At 41.0% G+C, this 19,463-nt stretch overlaps 1 protein-coding gene across 1 annotated transcript in view; it reads right to left on the bottom strand.

Annotated features, from left to right (window-relative positions):
- The window catches only part of fam204a (family with sequence similarity 204 member A), a 32,488-nt gene that overhangs the window by 7,684 nt on the left and 5,341 nt on the right, over positions 1–19,463 (bottom strand). The window contains exon 5 of the mRNA XM_021607421.3: positions 11,085–11,174. Within this exon, the coding sequence (XP_021463096.1) occupies positions 11,085–11,174 (90 nt within the window). The remainder of the gene's footprint in view (positions 1–11,084; positions 11,175–19,463) is intronic.

Below are 19,463 nucleotides of genomic sequence, written 5' to 3'. Positions count from 1 at the left end.
TATTTAAATTTAACAAATTAGATGCACATCCCTATTGGTCATTATACAATTTCATGATGACAAATAGTCTTGATTCTGTAGGTGTAAAAAAAAAAAAGAATACGTCCAAGTACATGAAAGCATTACTGGCATTGGTTGTCTGGTGAGACTATTTGACTGCTTATCTAATCAAAGCCATGAGCTGTATATCCTCCCCATATTATTTTCTATTCAAGATGCATTGTCATGTTCTCTCAATAAAGATGATCATTATTGTCGTTCAGGGGGCAGTCGTGTCAGAGGTTTATGTAATCTTGCTGCCAATTTGACAAACAGCATTACATGACATGCAAAAAAAGAGAGCCACTCCTGGGAAGATGCTGCCGAACAGCCAGTGGTATAAAGCATGTCTCTATTTTTCTGTTCCCTTAATAATCTGATGCTAGATACTGTCATCTTTAGGGACTAAAAAAAGAGTCTGAAAGTTTGCCTGCTTTGTACATATTCCATTATCTTGCCTCTTCTGAGTAGGGAAGGCTTATTAGCAAGCTTTGAACTCACACTTACAATAATGTACCATCAACAGTTTTATAAGCTAATTAGAAAAACAGTTTAATTAATGACTGACTGGCAATAAAATGGCAATCATGAAAAAAGGAAAACGAGGGTGCTAAGCTTCCACTACCACCAATTAAGGCCTAATTACAAACAAATTATATATGTGTTTTGCTGTGGGCTTTAATTTTAAAAAATGGCTTTAATTAAAAGAGAAAACATGCTAATTAATTAAACAGCACAAAAAATCTACATTGAAAAGTATGCTTTGTCTATCAAGTAATTAATGAAATACAATAATCCAAATGAGATTCCCAAGCATTTGATAAAAGCTTAGTACCCATTTCAAAATTAATGGGTGAACATTTAATGTGAGTCATACAGAGATACAATAAAAAGTTCATTCTGTGATAAATTGCTTATGGTGCAGGGAAACCGAACAAAGAAAATACTTTCCCTAACTGTTTCTCAGTCGCCCGGGGGCCTAGCATGGGTAGAGGAAGGGGAGCCTTGTGTTCTGATGTGGGGCGGGGGACAGCGAAAATCTGATAACGAGCGTTTTCCACAAAAGCAATGCTCATTACATTTGTATTACGAACACGTGGCCTCTTAGGCGAAGGTACTGAAAAGGGAGAACACACAAATAACATAAATAACACGAAAACACTTAGTTCAGCTCTTTTGTCTCGCCCAACAAAAGCCTTTTTGTGCCACTTTTGTTTCACAATACTTAAAACAGTGCTTTCTAAAGGGATGCATGTCAAGGGTGGTTTGGCATTCTTTCGTATAGCTCTAGTTTCATTGAAAAGGGTAGAAGTAATGAGATTTCTAATCATCTCAAGCCATTTTGCGTGGTATAAGAAGCAGTGATAACCCTATGCAAGTTAGCAACCACCATTTACATGGCTCTAGATCTCTATCTCCGACCAACAATGATCTAATGTCAAGTGACTATTAAGTTGGTCCTTTACACTTTATTTAGATATCCAGAGTTACTCTAAGAATCTGGATTGCCACGAGCAGCACCTGTAGATAATTTGGCTTGGATTCCTGTGTTCAACTATCTACGGTATATGTTTCAGAGTGTCATTTCTATGGGATCCATCTGTACATTCGCCTTCCAGTGGTTAGCCAAGGGGCTATGATGAACCATGCAGGCGTTTCTTTCCAGAATTGTCATATTCTTTCGCTTCTGGAATTCATGAAAAGGACATGCGCCTCCCCCCATTGTGTCAGACTAGAGCGTTTCTGTTTTGAAGTGGTAATGCTCCGCTAATAGCTGTGATCAGTGCTAGGGGGAAACTGGAAGCACTAACATGGTGTGACATTTTTTTTTGTCTTGTATTATTCTCTCTTACTCTATAAAGTACTGCCGCGGAGTATTTCAAAGGGGAGCTTATTGCTTGGTTTGTACAGGAGAGGGAAAATTAGCAAGTGTTGCAGGATGGATGTCCGCTGAAGAGGCAGTGATTTACAATAAGCATTGGATTAAGTAGTGCATAGCTATTTAACCTACCTACAGCTATGGTTGGGGGTAATCTGTTAAACTCTTTAAACCACGTGGGTAACGCATTGTGAATGAATCATTAGGCATTTATGAACCTGTGCAGGCAGTTATAAGGAGCCACGAGCTGTTATGAGCAGATGCTGTACTACTGAATTACAGTCGTAGCCGAATACAGCCTTCGTTTCATTTCCAGGAATGCTTTCTGGAATTCATCTTTCAAATAGAGCTGCCGAATCCTATTAACTCTCTTGACAAAAGGGTGTGCGAGTTATATATAGCACTTAATATTATGCTAATTGGGGAAATTAATTACATTATATGTAACCTACAGCTGGGTAAAATAATGTTCAATAATCAAAGGATGGAGTAGCAAGTGGCCTTATTGGAAGACATGCACCACTTAATACACTGTACTAATATTAAAAAGTACTTTAGGGACCAGAAGCTATTCCTAGTATTTTGTGACTTCTATGCCGGCCTTTGAGAAACAACAAAAGAACGGCTCGGCAAAAGATCAACAAACAAAACTGCACGTGAGAAAAGAGTAAACGGCTTTCTAAAATGTATAAGGTATTAGGGATGAAAACTGAAGGCTTCCTTCGAAACTGTCTCAGTAAGGTACCAGTTAATAATATGAACAGATACCTATGAAGGAAAGCGATTGCTTTGTATCACCTTTTTTTTGTTGGACTTAATACTTAACTTCCAACTTTAAAGAAGAACATAACTTTTTTTTTAAATATATTTGAAAAAGGTACTAAAAACAAAAGACTTGCAGCCTCTGGAGAATATATTTAAATATATACTTTAATGAGAACACAATCTCAAAGCAACCGGACAGATGAAAGCGCATGTATCAGAGAATTTGTAAGGAGCCTTCAAAAAAAGAAAAAAAGAAAAAAAAAAAGAAAAAAAATATAGGTTTTACCAAATTGTTTTCATATTCAGATTAAAAAGAAGAAAGCAAAGGCAACAACAAAAAAAAAACATTAATTGATTGCGCAAGCTCAAAACAAACAAACAATTCCCTTATTGAGAGGAACCTTATGACAGGCTTTCTTTCAATCTTCTGCCATTTCACCGTGGTTCAAAGAGATACGTATGTGCAATGCTGGTAGATTGAGTATGAAAAGGCTGTGATACATAGTTGTTCACAGTGTACTAGGTTTTCTTTACAAATACCGCCTTGGGGGACAGACACACCCTCTTGAGTACTTCACAGCTGTCTATTCCTTTTCCGTTCTTTCCGTGTTAAAAACCTATCCCTGCACTAAAAAGCCTGCCATAATGTCTCTCAAGTGTTATGACCGTAAACAAATGAAACGTATAAGCCATTACATACAGTATCAAATGAGTCTCTTCAATAATAACCTTGAAATTGATTCTGGCCCCAGTTGAGAATATTGATGCTCTAAATGTTTTTCACCATAGGACTGTCCTGAATCAACACCAGTGACTCAAACATCATTGCAATGAAGTTGAACTCAAGGCAGATTAGACATGTGGGTGTAGAATTCTCCGCCTAGATGCACTTTTCTCCAGAGCCTGTTTCATACACCACATGCCATTATTTATCAATAATAAGGCCACGTAAACCGCTTTGGCTAAAAGTGGCGGCTACATGTAGACTTTCGGTTCGAATGCAGGAATTGAAGCTGCAACCTAGGTACTTCCTGCAGCCACTTGTAGAAAACTACACTACTCTCAAGTTGATCCACTTTTAAAAAAATTTTTTTTTAGATACAGTATATTTGGTCCAACATCCACTAGTGAGACTGAGCAAAACATATTTGAAAAGGGATATTGCAGCAGTAACACAAGTAGGGTTGGAAAACTACCGGTAACTAACAGGTCATTTATACTTGAATAACTTAAAACAAATATATATTCATAAATAGTACTTTAAAAAATATATATATATATATATCTGTGTCCATATTGTCCATGAGTTTCTAGTGGATAGACCATATGGTTCAAGAGAAAATATCCTAATGAATTAAAAAACATCGAGACAACACTGACATTATTGTTTAATTAACTCCGCAACTCTTCCAAATATTGACTTTTTTCACAACTGCCACCAGTTTGGCACCAAAACAACAAAGAAATATCCTTTATATAAAAAAAATATAAAATATATTTTATGCTGAAAGTCATTAAAACACCAGTGGTATTCATTAAGTTGATGGTTTACATTTAGGATAATGTTTTACAGCTTTGTCTTTCTATTTAGATTTCTTTATTATTTCATATATTTGACATGTGATAAGGCCACACAAAGAGCCAGAAATAATTATCGACACCTGTGATAATTTGAAGTACCCAAAAAGGACACTGTGCTAAAATTCCCTCCAAAACTTGAAAGTTACAACAATTCTGGTAGTTTAATGGTAAACGTTACCAGTAATATACCCTCCCTTTGCCACCATGAAAAACATCAGTAGGCTTGGGTGGTATACCATATACAGGGGTATTTGGAAATAGCCACATTTTTCAATACCGTCTAATACATTTGAATTTGTTTAGCTACTTTTTAAGCAAATACCTGCAGTGAACTTGTGCAATATGTTAGGGGATAAAGATCGCGTTCTTCATTTCACCCGTCACATAATTATTTATTATGAAGCTTACCAGTAGTACCCAGTCACGTGGTGTTTGTTTACAAGCACACAACGACGATAGACTGGAGCCTTGTGAGTCACTCACTGTTGTGCAGCACGCCCAGTTGATCTAGTTCGAGTGTGGAATTCACAACAAAGATTTTGCCGGCTAGATATCTTATAACTATTAAGTGAACTGTCTAAAAATGTGCTAAATGCTCTGCAGTTGTGCATTTGATTCGCTCATTTAGTAGCTAGTTCGCTTTTTCAAAAATTGGGTTTTGCTTGACGGTAACGCTGAGAATCCCCTCCTGGACCAAGAGCCTTGCTGTGTAATATTTGTTTTGTACGTGCAGCAAACTATGAGTAGCATTTTTGAGTTACGTGTATAACTTTATGAGCTGGGTTGTCTGTCCTGAAAATAGTTTAGGTCAGAGAGTGTATAGAGCATTCAATGTGGGATTTTACATGTACTTCTGCCAGTATTACCGAATATCCCGGTATGGCACAAGGTCGGTATGAAGGTACGATAATCTGGATACCGCCCAAGCCTACACATCCGTATCCACTTCTGTACAACATAGTTAACATACTACAGTAGAATTAATGGTGAAATCTCAATCAATGGCCTACTCACTCACAGTACTGTATGAAGTAGGTAGAATTTGTAGGTCAGTTGTCATCAGCTTTCATTATCACGTAGAAAACATTTCCATCAGGCTAATAATGGCCTAATAAAAAAAACAAGTGATACAGAACAATGAACACAGTCCGTCTCACCAATTCTGTTGTACGTGATAGTTCCTTCTGATACTTTGTCCCCCCAAAACTTCAGTCAATTCACTGTTCTCATCATGAGGTAAACACAGCTACAGAGTGAGCTATGGCTGCCAGACTGCTGTCAAGCCCATCCTTCATGTTCCTGGCAAGCCACAAGGGAGGTGACAGATAGGCGAAGAACCTCCGCTAATTCTACCCAAATCCACTAGTGCTCTAAGAGGCTTTCTGGAACTACAGGTGCCACGTTCTCATCAACAAAGCAAGTCATTCAATTTTTCTAATCTTTACTTTGACCACTTGCATTATCGTATTTTATAGTCCGTTTTATATTATGCTGGGTACAAGAATCAGCCTTCAACAAACAGTCTGCTTGCATGTAAAATCAAATCCCTTACTGCGCGTGTCCCTCTTCAACATTTTTAATAGACAACCAGGTTAATGTTTGATAGAGTACAAAAAGCATCACGATTTGCGTGCAGGGCCTAACTTTTGTTGAAGTTCAAATGTTTACCTGAACAAAGCTTTAGGTACGGTGCCTCCAGCAAGTATTCACACCCCTTTACTTTTCCCACATGTTGTTGTGTTACAGACTGAATTGAAAACGGATTCAATTTAGATTTTTCCTTCGTCACTGGCCTACACACAATACCCCATAATGTCAACGTGGAATTATGTTTTTCAAAATGTTTACAAATGAATAAAAATGGAAAGGATTCAATCCCTTTGTTATGGCAAGCCTAAATAACTTCAGGAGTAATAATAATAATAAGTTGCATGAACTCACTCGGTGTGCAATAATAGTGTTTAACAAGATTGTTGAATGACTACCTCATCTATGTACCCAACACATACAGATAATTGTAAGGTCCCTCATTCGAGCAGTGAATTTCAAAACACAGATTCAACCAAAAGACCAGGTAGGGTTCTCAATGCCTCACCAAGAAGGGTACCTATTGGTAGGTGGGTAAAAATAACAATAAACAGACATTGAATATCCCTTTTAGCATGGTGAAGTTATTACATGTTGGATGGTGTATCAATACACCCAGTCACTACAAAGATACAGGCTTCCTTCCTAACTCAGCTGCTGGGGAGGAAGGAAACTGCTCAGGGATTTCACCCTGAGCCCAATGGTGACTTTAAAACAGTTGGAGTTCAATGGCAATTTTTTTATTTGACCTTTATGAAATAATGGGAGATGGGATAAAACTGAGGATGGATCAACAACATTGTAGATACTCCATAATACTAACCTAATTGGCAGAGTGAAAAGGAGGAAGCCTGTACATAATACAAATCTTCCAAAACATCCGGTTTGCGACAAGGCACTAAAGTAATACTAAAACAAATGTATCAAAGCAATTCACTTTTTGTCCTGAATACAGTGTTATGTATAGGGCAAATCCAATACAACACATTACTGAAGCATAGTGGTGGTTGCATCATGTTATAGGTATGCTTGTAATTAGGGATGCACGATATATCGGTGAAGAATCGGCCGATATTAGCTAAAAATGCCAACATTGACATCGGCCCGATGTTTAGTTTAACGCTGATGTGCAAAACCGATGTCAAAGATGACGTGCATACCTATATAACGTAGGTACATGTGTAGCTACACGTGCAACACAGCATTCCTAACCTAGCCCACAATGTCTGCTGTGTGGGTCGAGCAGTCAACAAGGTGAGCATTCATTTGAAAGAGTAAGAACATTTCAGCGAGAAAACTGAAAGGTGAAATCCATTAAAGCCAAGATAATGGAATTCATTTCCCTTGACAATCAACCGTTCTCTGTCGTGGGTGATGTTGGCTTTCGCCGACTGTTCAAGCACCGATACACACTACCAAGTGCGCTATTTTTCAGCTGTTGCCCTACCGGAGTTACACAGTAATAGCATCACTGCTACTAACCTTCACGACTGACATTTGGACCAGTGACATATGCCCCATGAACATGCTGAGTCTGAGCATGGGCACACTAGCAAGCTCCATTCGAACAACTGACTAACAGAGCTGAAACTTCACTGCTTGACATGTATGATGAAATCCTGGTTGAGAATGAAACGACTGAACAACGAAACAGCACAGCAAGTAAGTGAAAGAAATAGGTTTTGATGATGTTTTACTGGTAATGGGGACATACGTAAATGCCAACAAAATAACTTTTTGGTCAGTGTGTGTGTGTGTGTGTGTGTGTGTGTGTGTGTAACCTTTATTTAACTAGGCAAGGCAGTTATGACCAAATTCTTATTTACAATGGCGGCCTACCCCGGCCAAACCCGGACGACGCTGGGCCAATTGTGCGCCGCCCTATGGGATCCAAATCACAGCCGGATGTGATACAGCCTAGATTCGAACCAGGGACTGCAGTGACGCCTCTTGCACGGAGCTGCAGTGCCTTAGACCGCTACGTACATGTGTGTGTTAACTATTTAACTGTACTAGAATGTTTAAAAGGACACAAAAAATATAATATCAGTCATCAGTATCGTTATTTTTGGGCAAGGAAAATATCAGATATCGGCCAAAAATGTCATATCGGTGCATCACTACTTGTAATCGTTAAGGACTGGGGAGTTTTTCAGGATAAAAAAAGAAACAGAAACGAGCTAAGCACAGGCAAAATCCTGGATCAGTCTGCTTTCCACCAGACACTGGGAGATGAATTCACCTTTCAGCAAGACAATAACCTAAAACACGAGGCCAAATCTACACTGGAGTTGCTTACCAAGAAGACAGTGAATATTCCTGAGTGGCCGAGTTACAGTTTTGACTTAAATCTACTTCAAAATCTATGGCAAGACCTGAAAATGGTTGTCTAGGAATGATCAACAACCAATTTGACAGAGCTTGAAGAATTTTGAAAATAATAAATTCATGTTGAACAATCCAAGTGTGGAAAGCTCTTAGAGACTTACCCAGAAAGACTCACAGCTGAAATTGCTGTGTGAATGCTTATGTAAATGACATATTTTTTATTTCATTTTTCAATTTATTTACCCAGCTACACACAATACCCCATAATGACAAAGTGAAAACACATGTTTTAAATATTTAAATCATCCATTTTGAATTCCGGCTGTAACACAACAACATGTGGATTAACATGCCAACCAGACCAGACACGTCGCAAAATACATTTAGAAATCCATGTTATTCAATTATTGAGCCAATGAGTGTCTGCGTTGCCAAGGGCTAAAATAGAACTCCTTTCTATTTCTGACGCAGATCGCGCTGAAATTCCTGCCTACTTTCCACTTAAGAGGCATTAGAAGACAGAAATGTTACAAATTGAACAACATCTATTGCAGGATAAATCAATGTTAAAGTTTACATAGCTGGCCATATGATGTTAAATTTTACTTTATGGGTTGGTTATGTAGGCTTCTCCTAACCCATCACTCTCTCTCTACTACATATAATAATAAGATTCAATTATATCTTTACATTAAAAACCAAAGTTAACAGAATTCTAGTCATTCCAATCAATGTTATACACCTTGATCTTCAAGAACAGGACTTGGAAATATGGAAGTATAGATTAGCCAAATTGTTTTACCTGAGCATGACCCTAAATCTAAGGACTTATTAGCCAGCTCTACTCTGTTGTCATGGAGGACTGATTGAGCTTATATTTTGGGTTCTCATGGAGTGTGACAGTTGAACTAGGCACATGAGGAATTTATAAGTTACATTCTTCAAGAATCAATGGATATATACACACTACCAGTCAAAAGTTTGGACACCTACTCATTCAAGGATTTTTCTTTATTTTTACAATTTTCTGCATTGTAGAATAATAGTGAAGACATCAAAACTATGACATATCACATATAGAATCATGTAGTAACCATGATGAAGTGAGAAGTACACAGCGTTGTACGAGATCTTCAGCTTCTTGGAAATTTCTCACATTGAATAGCCTTCATTTCTCAGAAAAATAATAGACTGACGAGTTTCAGAAGAAAGGTCTTTGTTTCTGGCCATTTTGAGCCTGTAATCGAACCCACAAATGCTGATGCTCCAGATACTCAACTAGTCTAAAGAAGACCAGTTTTATTGCTTCTTTAATCAGAACAGCAGTTTTCAGCTGTGCTAACACAATTGCAATTCCGATGATCATTTCGCCTTTTAAAATGATAAACTTGGATTAGCTAACACAACGTGCCATTGGAACACAGGATTGATGGTTGCTGATAATGGGCCTCTGTACGCCTATGCAGATATTCCATTAAAAATCTGCCGTGTTAAGCTACAATAGTCATTTACAACATTAACAATGCTATTTTAATGGACATTTTTTTGCATTTCTTTAAAAAACAAGGACATTTCTAAGTGACCCCAAACTTTTGAACAGTAGTATATATTATTATATAAAAATTTATAATTCCAAAAATGGATGTAGCGACTACAGATTGTCCCTTTAAGTCAACTTGTGCAAGTTTGAGCACATGTCCTTTAGGCCTATGGATATTTTGTCATCAGTATCAATTAGATTGAACAACAAAAGCCCCACTTTTATTCCACTGGCTGGGATCCACACTATACAGCTGTTGCAAGAGCGCATTTTTCACAGGTTGTCCATCAGTTACAAAAATATTGATAGGCAGCTTGATAGGCAGCTTAAACTTCTTGAATTCAACCATTATTGTGTTCAAATACACATTGAGATTTGTGAACAGCCATCCACAACAACCACAATCTGTAAGGCGCAAATAGCTAAATGAGAGAGCAGCAGTGTGATTCACATCAATGCGCTGTGTAGATATCAATAACAAGTTATATCTGTATTGCTGTAAACTACACCACTGCTGTCATCCTTTACCTCCAAGTGTTTATTAAAATTGGATAACCTTTGGATGCCGACAACAGTCGCACTATTGGCTTGGACTGTAGCCTACAAAAGCCCATTCCTGCTCTTTTCCCGCAATCCATCAACCACATTTGGTGTGTCATCATAGTGGTCTCTGACTTGTGGTCAGATTCGCTCAGGCGGAACAAACTTAAACTTGCGCCTTTTTTCAACGCTGATTTAAATGTCATTGAGAAAACAGAGAAGTGTCAACAACAACAAAAAATTCCCCAAACATCCTTTCTGAATTCAAAAGTAAATCTAGTTTTTCAAAAGTATCATTAATATCAGTGCTTCTATAAGAGCATCACATCTCTCACTTAATACAATTCAAGTTGTGACAATTGAACATACTGCAATCGGCAACTATGAAAAGTAGTAGCGATGTCTTCTTAAGCGCAATTATGGGTGTGTGGGCAACTTTTTCTGCTAAATTAGCTTCAAACCGCTTGATCCCCGATGCCTGCCAAGACGAGTGGTTTCGAAACTGCAGGCAGTGCATTTAGGGACGTGTGCACTTCAAAGGTATGAAACTCGCACCTTGAGAATGTTTTAACAGTTGGCTTGAAAGCAATGTAGCCCTTCATTAAAAAACTGAGCCAAAAGTGCTTTTGACATTGTCGAACTCCAAAACTAAGGGGGAGGGCTTTCCATTAACTCAATGGGAAAGGGCTGCAGGACTTCTCAATTGCGGGTGCCTGTGTGTGTTTTTGTTCCCCTATGTCTTGGCAGGAAGAAATGGCCACGGATCCATTAGTTCAATTTGTCACAGCGGGAGCGCCCCAAAGATCTCTTATCGGTACAACATACCTCTCGAGTGGCGAGTCTGTCGCTCATCTCCTCCGCCTTCCCAAAGTCCCCTTCAGCGATGGCGCTCTCTATGCTCTTTTCTAAGCTGGACTGGAGAGAAGGGGAAAATGTAGTGATTTAGAAATAGAAAAGGGGGGGAGGGAAATCAAAGAGTAACTTCAAAAAGTCCCCCGGGCCTTACTTTTAATATGATTGCTATTACTACAAATATGTAGATTTTCCTTCACAAATGAAAACCTTTTTGATTGGATATTAGTGGGGAAATCTTCAAAAAATGCTACTGGAGATTACCAAACATAAATGTGACTCTTTAATTACACATTTCCATTACAGGCTGGAGCAGAGGAGGGAGCAAAGATGCCCCTGGTTACTGATGGCAGGGGTGGTTCTCCCAAAAAAAAAAGGAGACTATCCAAAGAAGTAGAGTTAAGATCATTTCGTCAATAATTTCACAGAACACATGAAAGAAAGCAAGACCATTTTAAATTAGGGGGGAGCCCTCTCGGAAGCATCTTCAATCGAATGATTCAAGGACTCCGGTTGTTTATACTCATCCCTCAAATTAATTTGGACAAAGACAGCAAGCTGAGCCTAATAATGATATGGCAATATAGTAATAATTACAGAAAAACAAATAATAAAATCTACCTCTACCACAACTTTACAGTGGTCTACTTGCAGGCAAAGTGGCAATGTTCATGTTCCAAATAAAATAGGTTGTAAACGGGTTTTCAATGTGTGACATTGGGATCAACATTTCAAAATGGTTAAAACATTATTTTTATAAATGCAGTTCCACATGTGTACTGACAGGAATAAAAGTGAATATGCCAAATTGGCAAATCACTTTGCCTAACAACAGCATAGACCTAGGACGAGGAGTTATATCCTTTAAAATTGCAGGAGTAGAGTAAAATGGACACCAAAATGTATTTGTCATGTCATTTCATAACCTGATCACCAGTTCATATTGTGAATAATGCCCTCTAGGCTACTATCTTGTCATTCTAGGTAACACTTGACACCCAGCGCCATGACACGTTATGACACGGTCAAAACCATGTCATAATACGTCAAAACACCTGACATAACATGGTCATAACACTGTCATGACACATATTTAGACCGGTTGTGAAAAATATGGCTGGTTTTATGGCTGGTTATGACAGTGTCAAAACCCACAAAACCTACCACACAAGGCAAAACATTCCATTATACCATAAACACACTGTTGACAAGTAGTCCATGTTATATGAAACTGTCTGAAATGTACCATCTTAAATGACCATTGTAATTGCGCACACGTTGATGTCAGACATGCAACTAGCCCAATCAAATCAAACTTTATTTGTCACATGCGCCGAATGCAACAAGTGTAGACTTTACCGTGAAATGTTTACTTACAAGTCCTTAACCAACAATGCAGTTCAAGAAGAGTTAAGAAAATATTTACCAAGTAGACTAAAATAAAAAGTAATAAGAAAAAAGTAACACAATAAGAATAACAATAATGAGGTTATATACAGGGGGCACCGGTACCGAGCCAGTGTGCGGGGGTACAGGTTAGGTAATTTGTACATGTAGGTGGCGTGAAGTGACTATGCATAGATAATAAACAGCGAGTAGCAGCAGTGTACAAAAGGAAGGGGGGGTCAATGTAAATTGTCTGGTAGCAATTTAATTAATTGTTCAGCTGTCTTATGACTAAGGGGTAGAAGCTGTTGAGGAGCCTGTTGGTCCTACACTTGGTGCTCTGGTACCGCTTGCCATGCGGCAGCAGAGAAAACAGTCTATGATTTGGGTGACTGGAGTCTCTGACAATTTTATGGGCTTTCCTCTGACACCGCCTATTATATAGGTCCTGGATGGCAGGAAGCTATGCCCCAGTGATGTACTGGGCCATTCACACTACCCTCTTTAGCGCCTTACGAGGCGAGCAGATGACGAGCAGTTGCCATACCAGGCGGTGATGCAACCGGTCAGGATGCTCTCGATGGTGCAGCTGTAGAACCCTTTGAGGATCTGGGGACCCATGCCAAAACTTTTCAGTCTCCTGGGGGGAAAAGGTTTTGTTGTGCCCTTTTCACGACTGTCTTGGTACGTTTGGACCATGATAGTTCGTTGGTGATGTGGACACCAAGGAACTTGAAACTCTCTACCCGCTCCACTACAACCCCGTCGGTGTTAATGGGGACCTGTTCGGCCCGCCTTTTCCTGTAGTCCACGATCAGCTCCTTTGTCTTGCTCACATTGAGGGAGAGGTTGTTGTCCTGGCACCACACTGCCAGTTCTCTGACCTCCTTCCTATAGGCTGTCTCATCACTGTCGGTGATCAGGCATACCACTGTTGTGTGGCCAGCAAACTTAATGATGGTGTTGGAGTCTACAAGTTATTTAAAATGTGATGGAAAAAACATGACTGTAAAGAATGTATTACAACAACAACAAAAGGAAGGAAACATCTGTCAGGGAAAAAACACGCTTGAATCCATGTGGGTATTGACACTCCTGTGTAAGTGTCATAACCAGCCATAAAATAACATATGTCACAACAGGTGTAAATTTATGGGCCATGACAGTGATGACCATATTATGATAGGTTATGACAAATTATGTCAGATGTTATGATATATTATGACATGGTTATGACGCTGGATGTCAAGTAATGTGTTACCTCATTCTAATGTCAAGATGCATATTGCCATCGCACTGCCCTATCCCATCTGGAAAAGAGGTATACCTATGTAAGAATGCTGTTCATCGACTATAGCTCAGCATTCAACACCATAATAAGTGCATGGGGCGGCAGGGTACCCTAGTGGTTAGAGCGTTGAACTAGTAACCGAAAGGTTGCAAGTTCAAACACCCGAGCTGACAAGGTACAAATCTGTCGTTCTGCCTCTGAACAGGCAGATAACCCCCGTCATTGAAAATAAGAATTTGTTCTTAACTGACTTGCCTAGTTAAATAAAGGTCAAATAAAAATAGATGATGTCGTCCCCACAGTGACTACAAGAACGTACCTAAACCAAAAACCATGGATTACAGGCAATATCCGCGCTGGACTAAAGAACAAACGGCTTACAAGGAACGGGACACGGACATGGACACATACAAGAAAGCCCAATACAACCTCCGACGAGACATTAAAAATGTGAAAGGACAATATCCTATTACATCAGTTCCGACGCTCGACGTACAGTGGGGCAAAAAAGTATTTAGTAAGCCACCAATTGTGCAATTTCTGCCACTTAAAAAGATGAGAGAGGCCTGTAATTTTCATCCTAGGTACACTTCAACTATGACAGACAAAATGAGGGAAAAAAATCCAGAAAATCACATTGTAGGATTTTTAATGGATTTATTTGCAAATTATGGTGGAAAATAAGTATTTGGTCAATAACAAAAGTTTCTCAATACTTTGTTATATACCCTTTGTTGGCCATGACAGAGGTCAAACGTTTTCTGTAAGTCTTCACAAGGTTTTCGCACACTGTTGCTGGTATTTTGGCCCATTCCTCCATGCAGATCTCCTCTAGAGCAGTGATGTTTTGGGGCTGTTGCTGGGCAACACGGACTTTCAACTCCCTCCAAAGATTTTCTATGGGGTTGAGATCTGGAGACTGACTAGGCCACTCCAGGACCTTGAAATGCTTCTTACGAAGCCACTCCTTCGTTACCCCGGTGGTGTGTTTGGGATCATTGTCATGCTGAAAGACCCAGCCGCGTTTCATCTTCAATGCCCTTGCTGATGGAAGGAGGTTTTCACTCAAAATCTCACGATAAATGGCCCCATTCATTCTTTCCTTTACACGGATCAGTCGTCCTGGTCCCTTTGCAGAAAAACAGCCCCAAAGCATGATGTTTCCACCCCCATGCTTCACAGTAGGTATGGTGTTCTTTGGATGCAACTCAGCATTCTTTGTCCTCCAAACACGACGAGTTGAGTTTTTACCAAAACGTTATATTTTGGTTTCACCTGACCATATGACATTCTCCCAATCTTCTTCTGGATCATCCAAATGCTCTCTAGCAAACTTCAGACAGGCCTGGACTGGCTTAAGCAGGAGGACACGTCTGGTACTGCAGGATTTGAGTCCCTGGCGGCGTAGTGTGTTACTGATGGTAGGCTTTGTTACTTTGGTCCCAGCTCTCTGCAGGTCATTCACTAGGTCCCCCCGTGTGGTTCTGGAATTTTTGCTCACCGTTCTTGTGATCATTTTGACCCCACAGGGTGAGATCTTGCGTGGAGCCCCAGATCATCAGTGGTCTTGTATGTCTTCCATTTCCTAATAATTGCTCCCACAGTTGATTTCTTCAAACCAAGCTGCTTACCTATTGCAGATTCAGTCTTCCCAGCCTGGTGTAAGTCTACAATTTTGTTTCTGGTGTCCTTTGACAGCTCTTTGGTCTTGGCCATAGTGGAGTTTGGAGTGTGACTGTTTGAGGTTGTGGACAGGTGTCTTTTATACTGATAACAAGTTCAAACAGGTGCCATTAATACAGGTAACGAGTGGAGGACAGAGGAGCCTCTTAAAGAAGAAGTTACAGGTCTGTGAGAGCCAGAAATCCTGCTTGTATGTAGGTGACCAAATACGTATTTTCCACCATAATTTGGAAATAAATCCATTAAAAATCCTACAATGTGATTTTCTGGATTTTTTTTTCTCATTTTGTCTGTCATAGTTGAAGTGTACCTATGATGAAAATTACAGGCCTCTCATCTTTTTAAGTGGGAGAACTTGCACAATTGGTGGCTGACTAAATACTTTTTTGCCCCACTGTATGTGGCAGGGCTTGCAGACAATAACGCATTACAATGGGAAACCCAGCCATGAGTTGCCCTGTGATGCAGAACTACCAAACGAGCTAAATGCCTTATGCTCGATTCCAAGAATTTAACACTGTGACTTGCGTGAAAGCCCCTGTTGTTAAGGATGACTGTGTGATCTAGCGCTCCGTGGCCGATGTGAGCAAAATATTTAAACAGGTTAAGAAATCACAAGGCTGCCGGGTTTGATGGAATAACAGGGCACGTTCTCAAAGCATGTGCAGACCAGCTGGCAAATGTCTCCACAGATATTTTCAATCTATCCTTGTCCCACTCTGTAATCCCAACATGTTTCAAGCTGACCACCATTGTCCCTCTTCCCAAGAGCTCCAAGGTAACCTGCCTAAATGGCTATCTCCCTGTGGCACTCACATCTGTAATTATGAAGTGCTTTGAAAGGCTGGTCATGACACACATCAATACCACCGTTCAAGACCCCCTAAACCCACTCCAATTCGCATTCTGCCCGAACAGATCCACAGATGACGCAATCTAATTGCACTTCACACAACCCTCTCCCACCTGGACAAGAGGGGAAATAACTGAGAATACTGTTCACAGACTACTGTTCAGCGACCAACACCATAGTCCCCTCCAAGCTCGGGACCCAGGGACTGAACCCCTCCATCTGCAACTGGATCCTGGACTTTCTGACAGGCCGGCCCCAGGTGGTGAGGGTAGGCAACAACACCTCCGCCACGCTGACCCTCAACATGGGGGACCCTCAGGGGTGTGTGCTTAGTCCCCTCCTGTACTACCTGTTCACCCACGACTCCAACACCACCATCAAGTCTGCTGATGACACGACGGCGGTAGGAGTTGGTCTTAGTAGTGTGCCAACAGGACAACAACCTCTGCATCAACGTCAGTAAGACCAAGGAGCTGATTGTGGACTATAGGAGGAAAGAGGGGAGAGCACGATCCAGATCGACGGGGCTGTTGTGATGCGGGTCGTCCACATCACTAAATACCTAACATAGTCCACATACACCCACACAGCGGGTCGTAAAGAGACTGAAAAGATTTGGCATGGGCTCTCGTATCCTCAGTTGCACCATTGAGAACATCTTGACTGGCTACATCACCGCTTGGTATGGAAAATATATCGCCCTTGACCACAAGGTGCTACGGAGGGTGGTGCAGACAGCCCAGTACATCACTGGGCCCGAGCTCCCATCCACCCGGACCTCTATATCAGGCGGTGTCAGACACTCCAGCCACCCAAGCCATAGACTGTTCACTCTTTTACCGTCCAGTAAACAGTATCGGAGCATCGGCTCTCAACCCAACAGGCCGAGGGACAGCTTCTACCCACAAGCCATAAGACTGCTAAAAAGCCAGACTGCTAAATAGTTCAGGTACCATTAATTGACTATCTGCACTGACCCTACGCACACTCACTATTTGACCTAGACAGTTTGTGTGTATGTACTGATATGTAGGCTACATGTGCCTTTAAAAAAAAAAAAAGAAGTAGTTCTGTCCTTGTCTATTAATGTCCTGTATTATGTAACGTTTCATGTTTTGTGAGGACCTGAGGAAGAGTAGCTGCTGCTTTTGCAACAACTAATGGGGATCCTAATAAAATAACACTAGACTATATAAACCAACCATATACACACACTCACACTATATTAACACTCACAATCAAATCAAAGTTTATTTGTCGTGTGTGCCGAATACAACAGGCACAGTGAAATGCTTACTTACAGGCCCTAACCAACAGTGGAATTTTTAAGTAAAAAAATAGGTATTAGGTGAACAATAGATAAGTAAAGAAATAAAAACAACAGTAAAAAGACAGTGAGAAATAACAGTAGCGAGGCTATATATAGTAGCAAGGCTATATACATTAGTGAGGCTATATACACTAGTGAGGCTATAACAGTAGCAAGCCTATATACAGGCACCGGTTAGTCGGGCTAATTGAGGTAGTATGTACATGTAGGTATGGTTAAAGTGAATATGCATATATGATAAACAGAGGGTAGCAGTAGCGTAAGAGGGGTTGGCGTGTGGTGGGACACAATGCAGATAGTCCGGGTAGCCAATGTGCGGGAGCACTGGTTGGTCGGCCCAGTTGAGGTAGTATGTACATGAATGTATAGTTAAAGTGACTATGCATATATGATAAACAGAAAGTAACAGTAGCGTAAGAGGGGTTGGCGTGTGGTGGGACACAAAGCAGATAGTCCGGGTAGCCAATGTGCCGGTTAGTCGGGCTAATTGAGGTAGTATGTGCATGAATGTATAGTTAAAGTGACTATGCATAGATAATAACAGAGAGTAGCAGCAGCGTAAAACGGGTTGGGGGGGGCGGGATGCAAATAGTCCGGGTAGCCATTTGATTACCTGTTCAGGAAACTTATGGCTTGGGGGTAAAAGCTGTTAAAGAAGCCTTTTGGTGCTAAACATGGTGTTCCGGTATCGCTTGCCATGCGGTAGTAGAGAGAACAGTCTATGACTGGGGTGACTGGGATCTTTGACAATTTTTTAGGACCTTCCTCTGACACCACCTGGTGTAGAGGTTCTTGATGGCAGCCAGCTTAGCCCCAGTGGGGTACTGGGCCATACGTACTACCCTCTGTAGTGCCTTGCAGTCGGAGGCCGAGACGTTTCCGTACCAGGCAGTGATGCAACCAGTCAGGCAGGATGCTCTCGATGTTGCAGCTGTAGAACCTTTTGAGAGACTGAGGGCCCATGCCAAATCTTTTTACTTTCCTGAGGGGGAATAGGCTTTGTCGTGCCCTTTTCACGACTGTCTTGGTGTGTTTGGACCATTCTAGTTTGTTGGTGATGTGGACACCAAGGAACTTGAAGCTCTCAACCTGCTCCACCACAGCCCCGTCGATGAGAATGGGGGAGTGCTCGGTCCTGCTTTTCCTGTAGTCCACAATCATCTCCTTTGTCTTGATAATGTTGAGGCAGAGGTTGTTATTCTGGCACCACTGCACCAGGGCTCTCACCTCCTCCCTGTAGGCTGTCTCACCGTTGTTGGTAATCAGGCCTACCACTGTTGTGTCATCAGAAAAGTTGATGATTGAGTTGGAGACGTGCATAGCCACGCAGTCATGGGTGAACAGGGAGTACAGGAGGGAGCTGATCACGCACCACTGTGGGGCCCACGTGTTGAGGATAAGCATGGCAGAGGTGTTGTTGCCTACCCTTACCACCTGGGGTCAGCCCATCAGGAAGTCAAGGACCCAGTTGCACAGGGAGGGGCTCAGACCCAGGGCCCTGTGCTTAGTGATGAGCTTGGTGTTGAACGCTGAGGTGTTCCTCTTGTCCAGGTGGGATAGGGAACTGTGCACTGTAATGTTGATTGAATTGAGAAGTGTTCAGTGTAATGGTGATTGCGTCATCCGTGGATCTGTTGGGGCAGTATGCAAATCGTACTGAGTCTAGGGTGTCGGGTAAGGTGATATGGTCCTTATACGGGACACTGCTCATTAGATAAGTGTACTTTCTTGGGTACAGGAACAATGGTGGGCATATTGAAGCAAGTGGGGACAACAGACTGGCATAGGGAGACATTGAATATGTCCGTA

This window comes from Oncorhynchus mykiss, chromosome 1 (genome assembly GCF_057628025.1).
Source record: "Oncorhynchus mykiss isolate SJ-2025 chromosome 1, ASM5762802v1, whole genome shotgun sequence".
Taxonomy (NCBI): domain Eukaryota; kingdom Metazoa; phylum Chordata; class Actinopteri; order Salmoniformes; family Salmonidae; genus Oncorhynchus; species Oncorhynchus mykiss.
The sequence above is the reverse complement of the archived record's forward strand: the minus strand, read 5'-3'. Positions and strand labels throughout refer to the sequence as shown.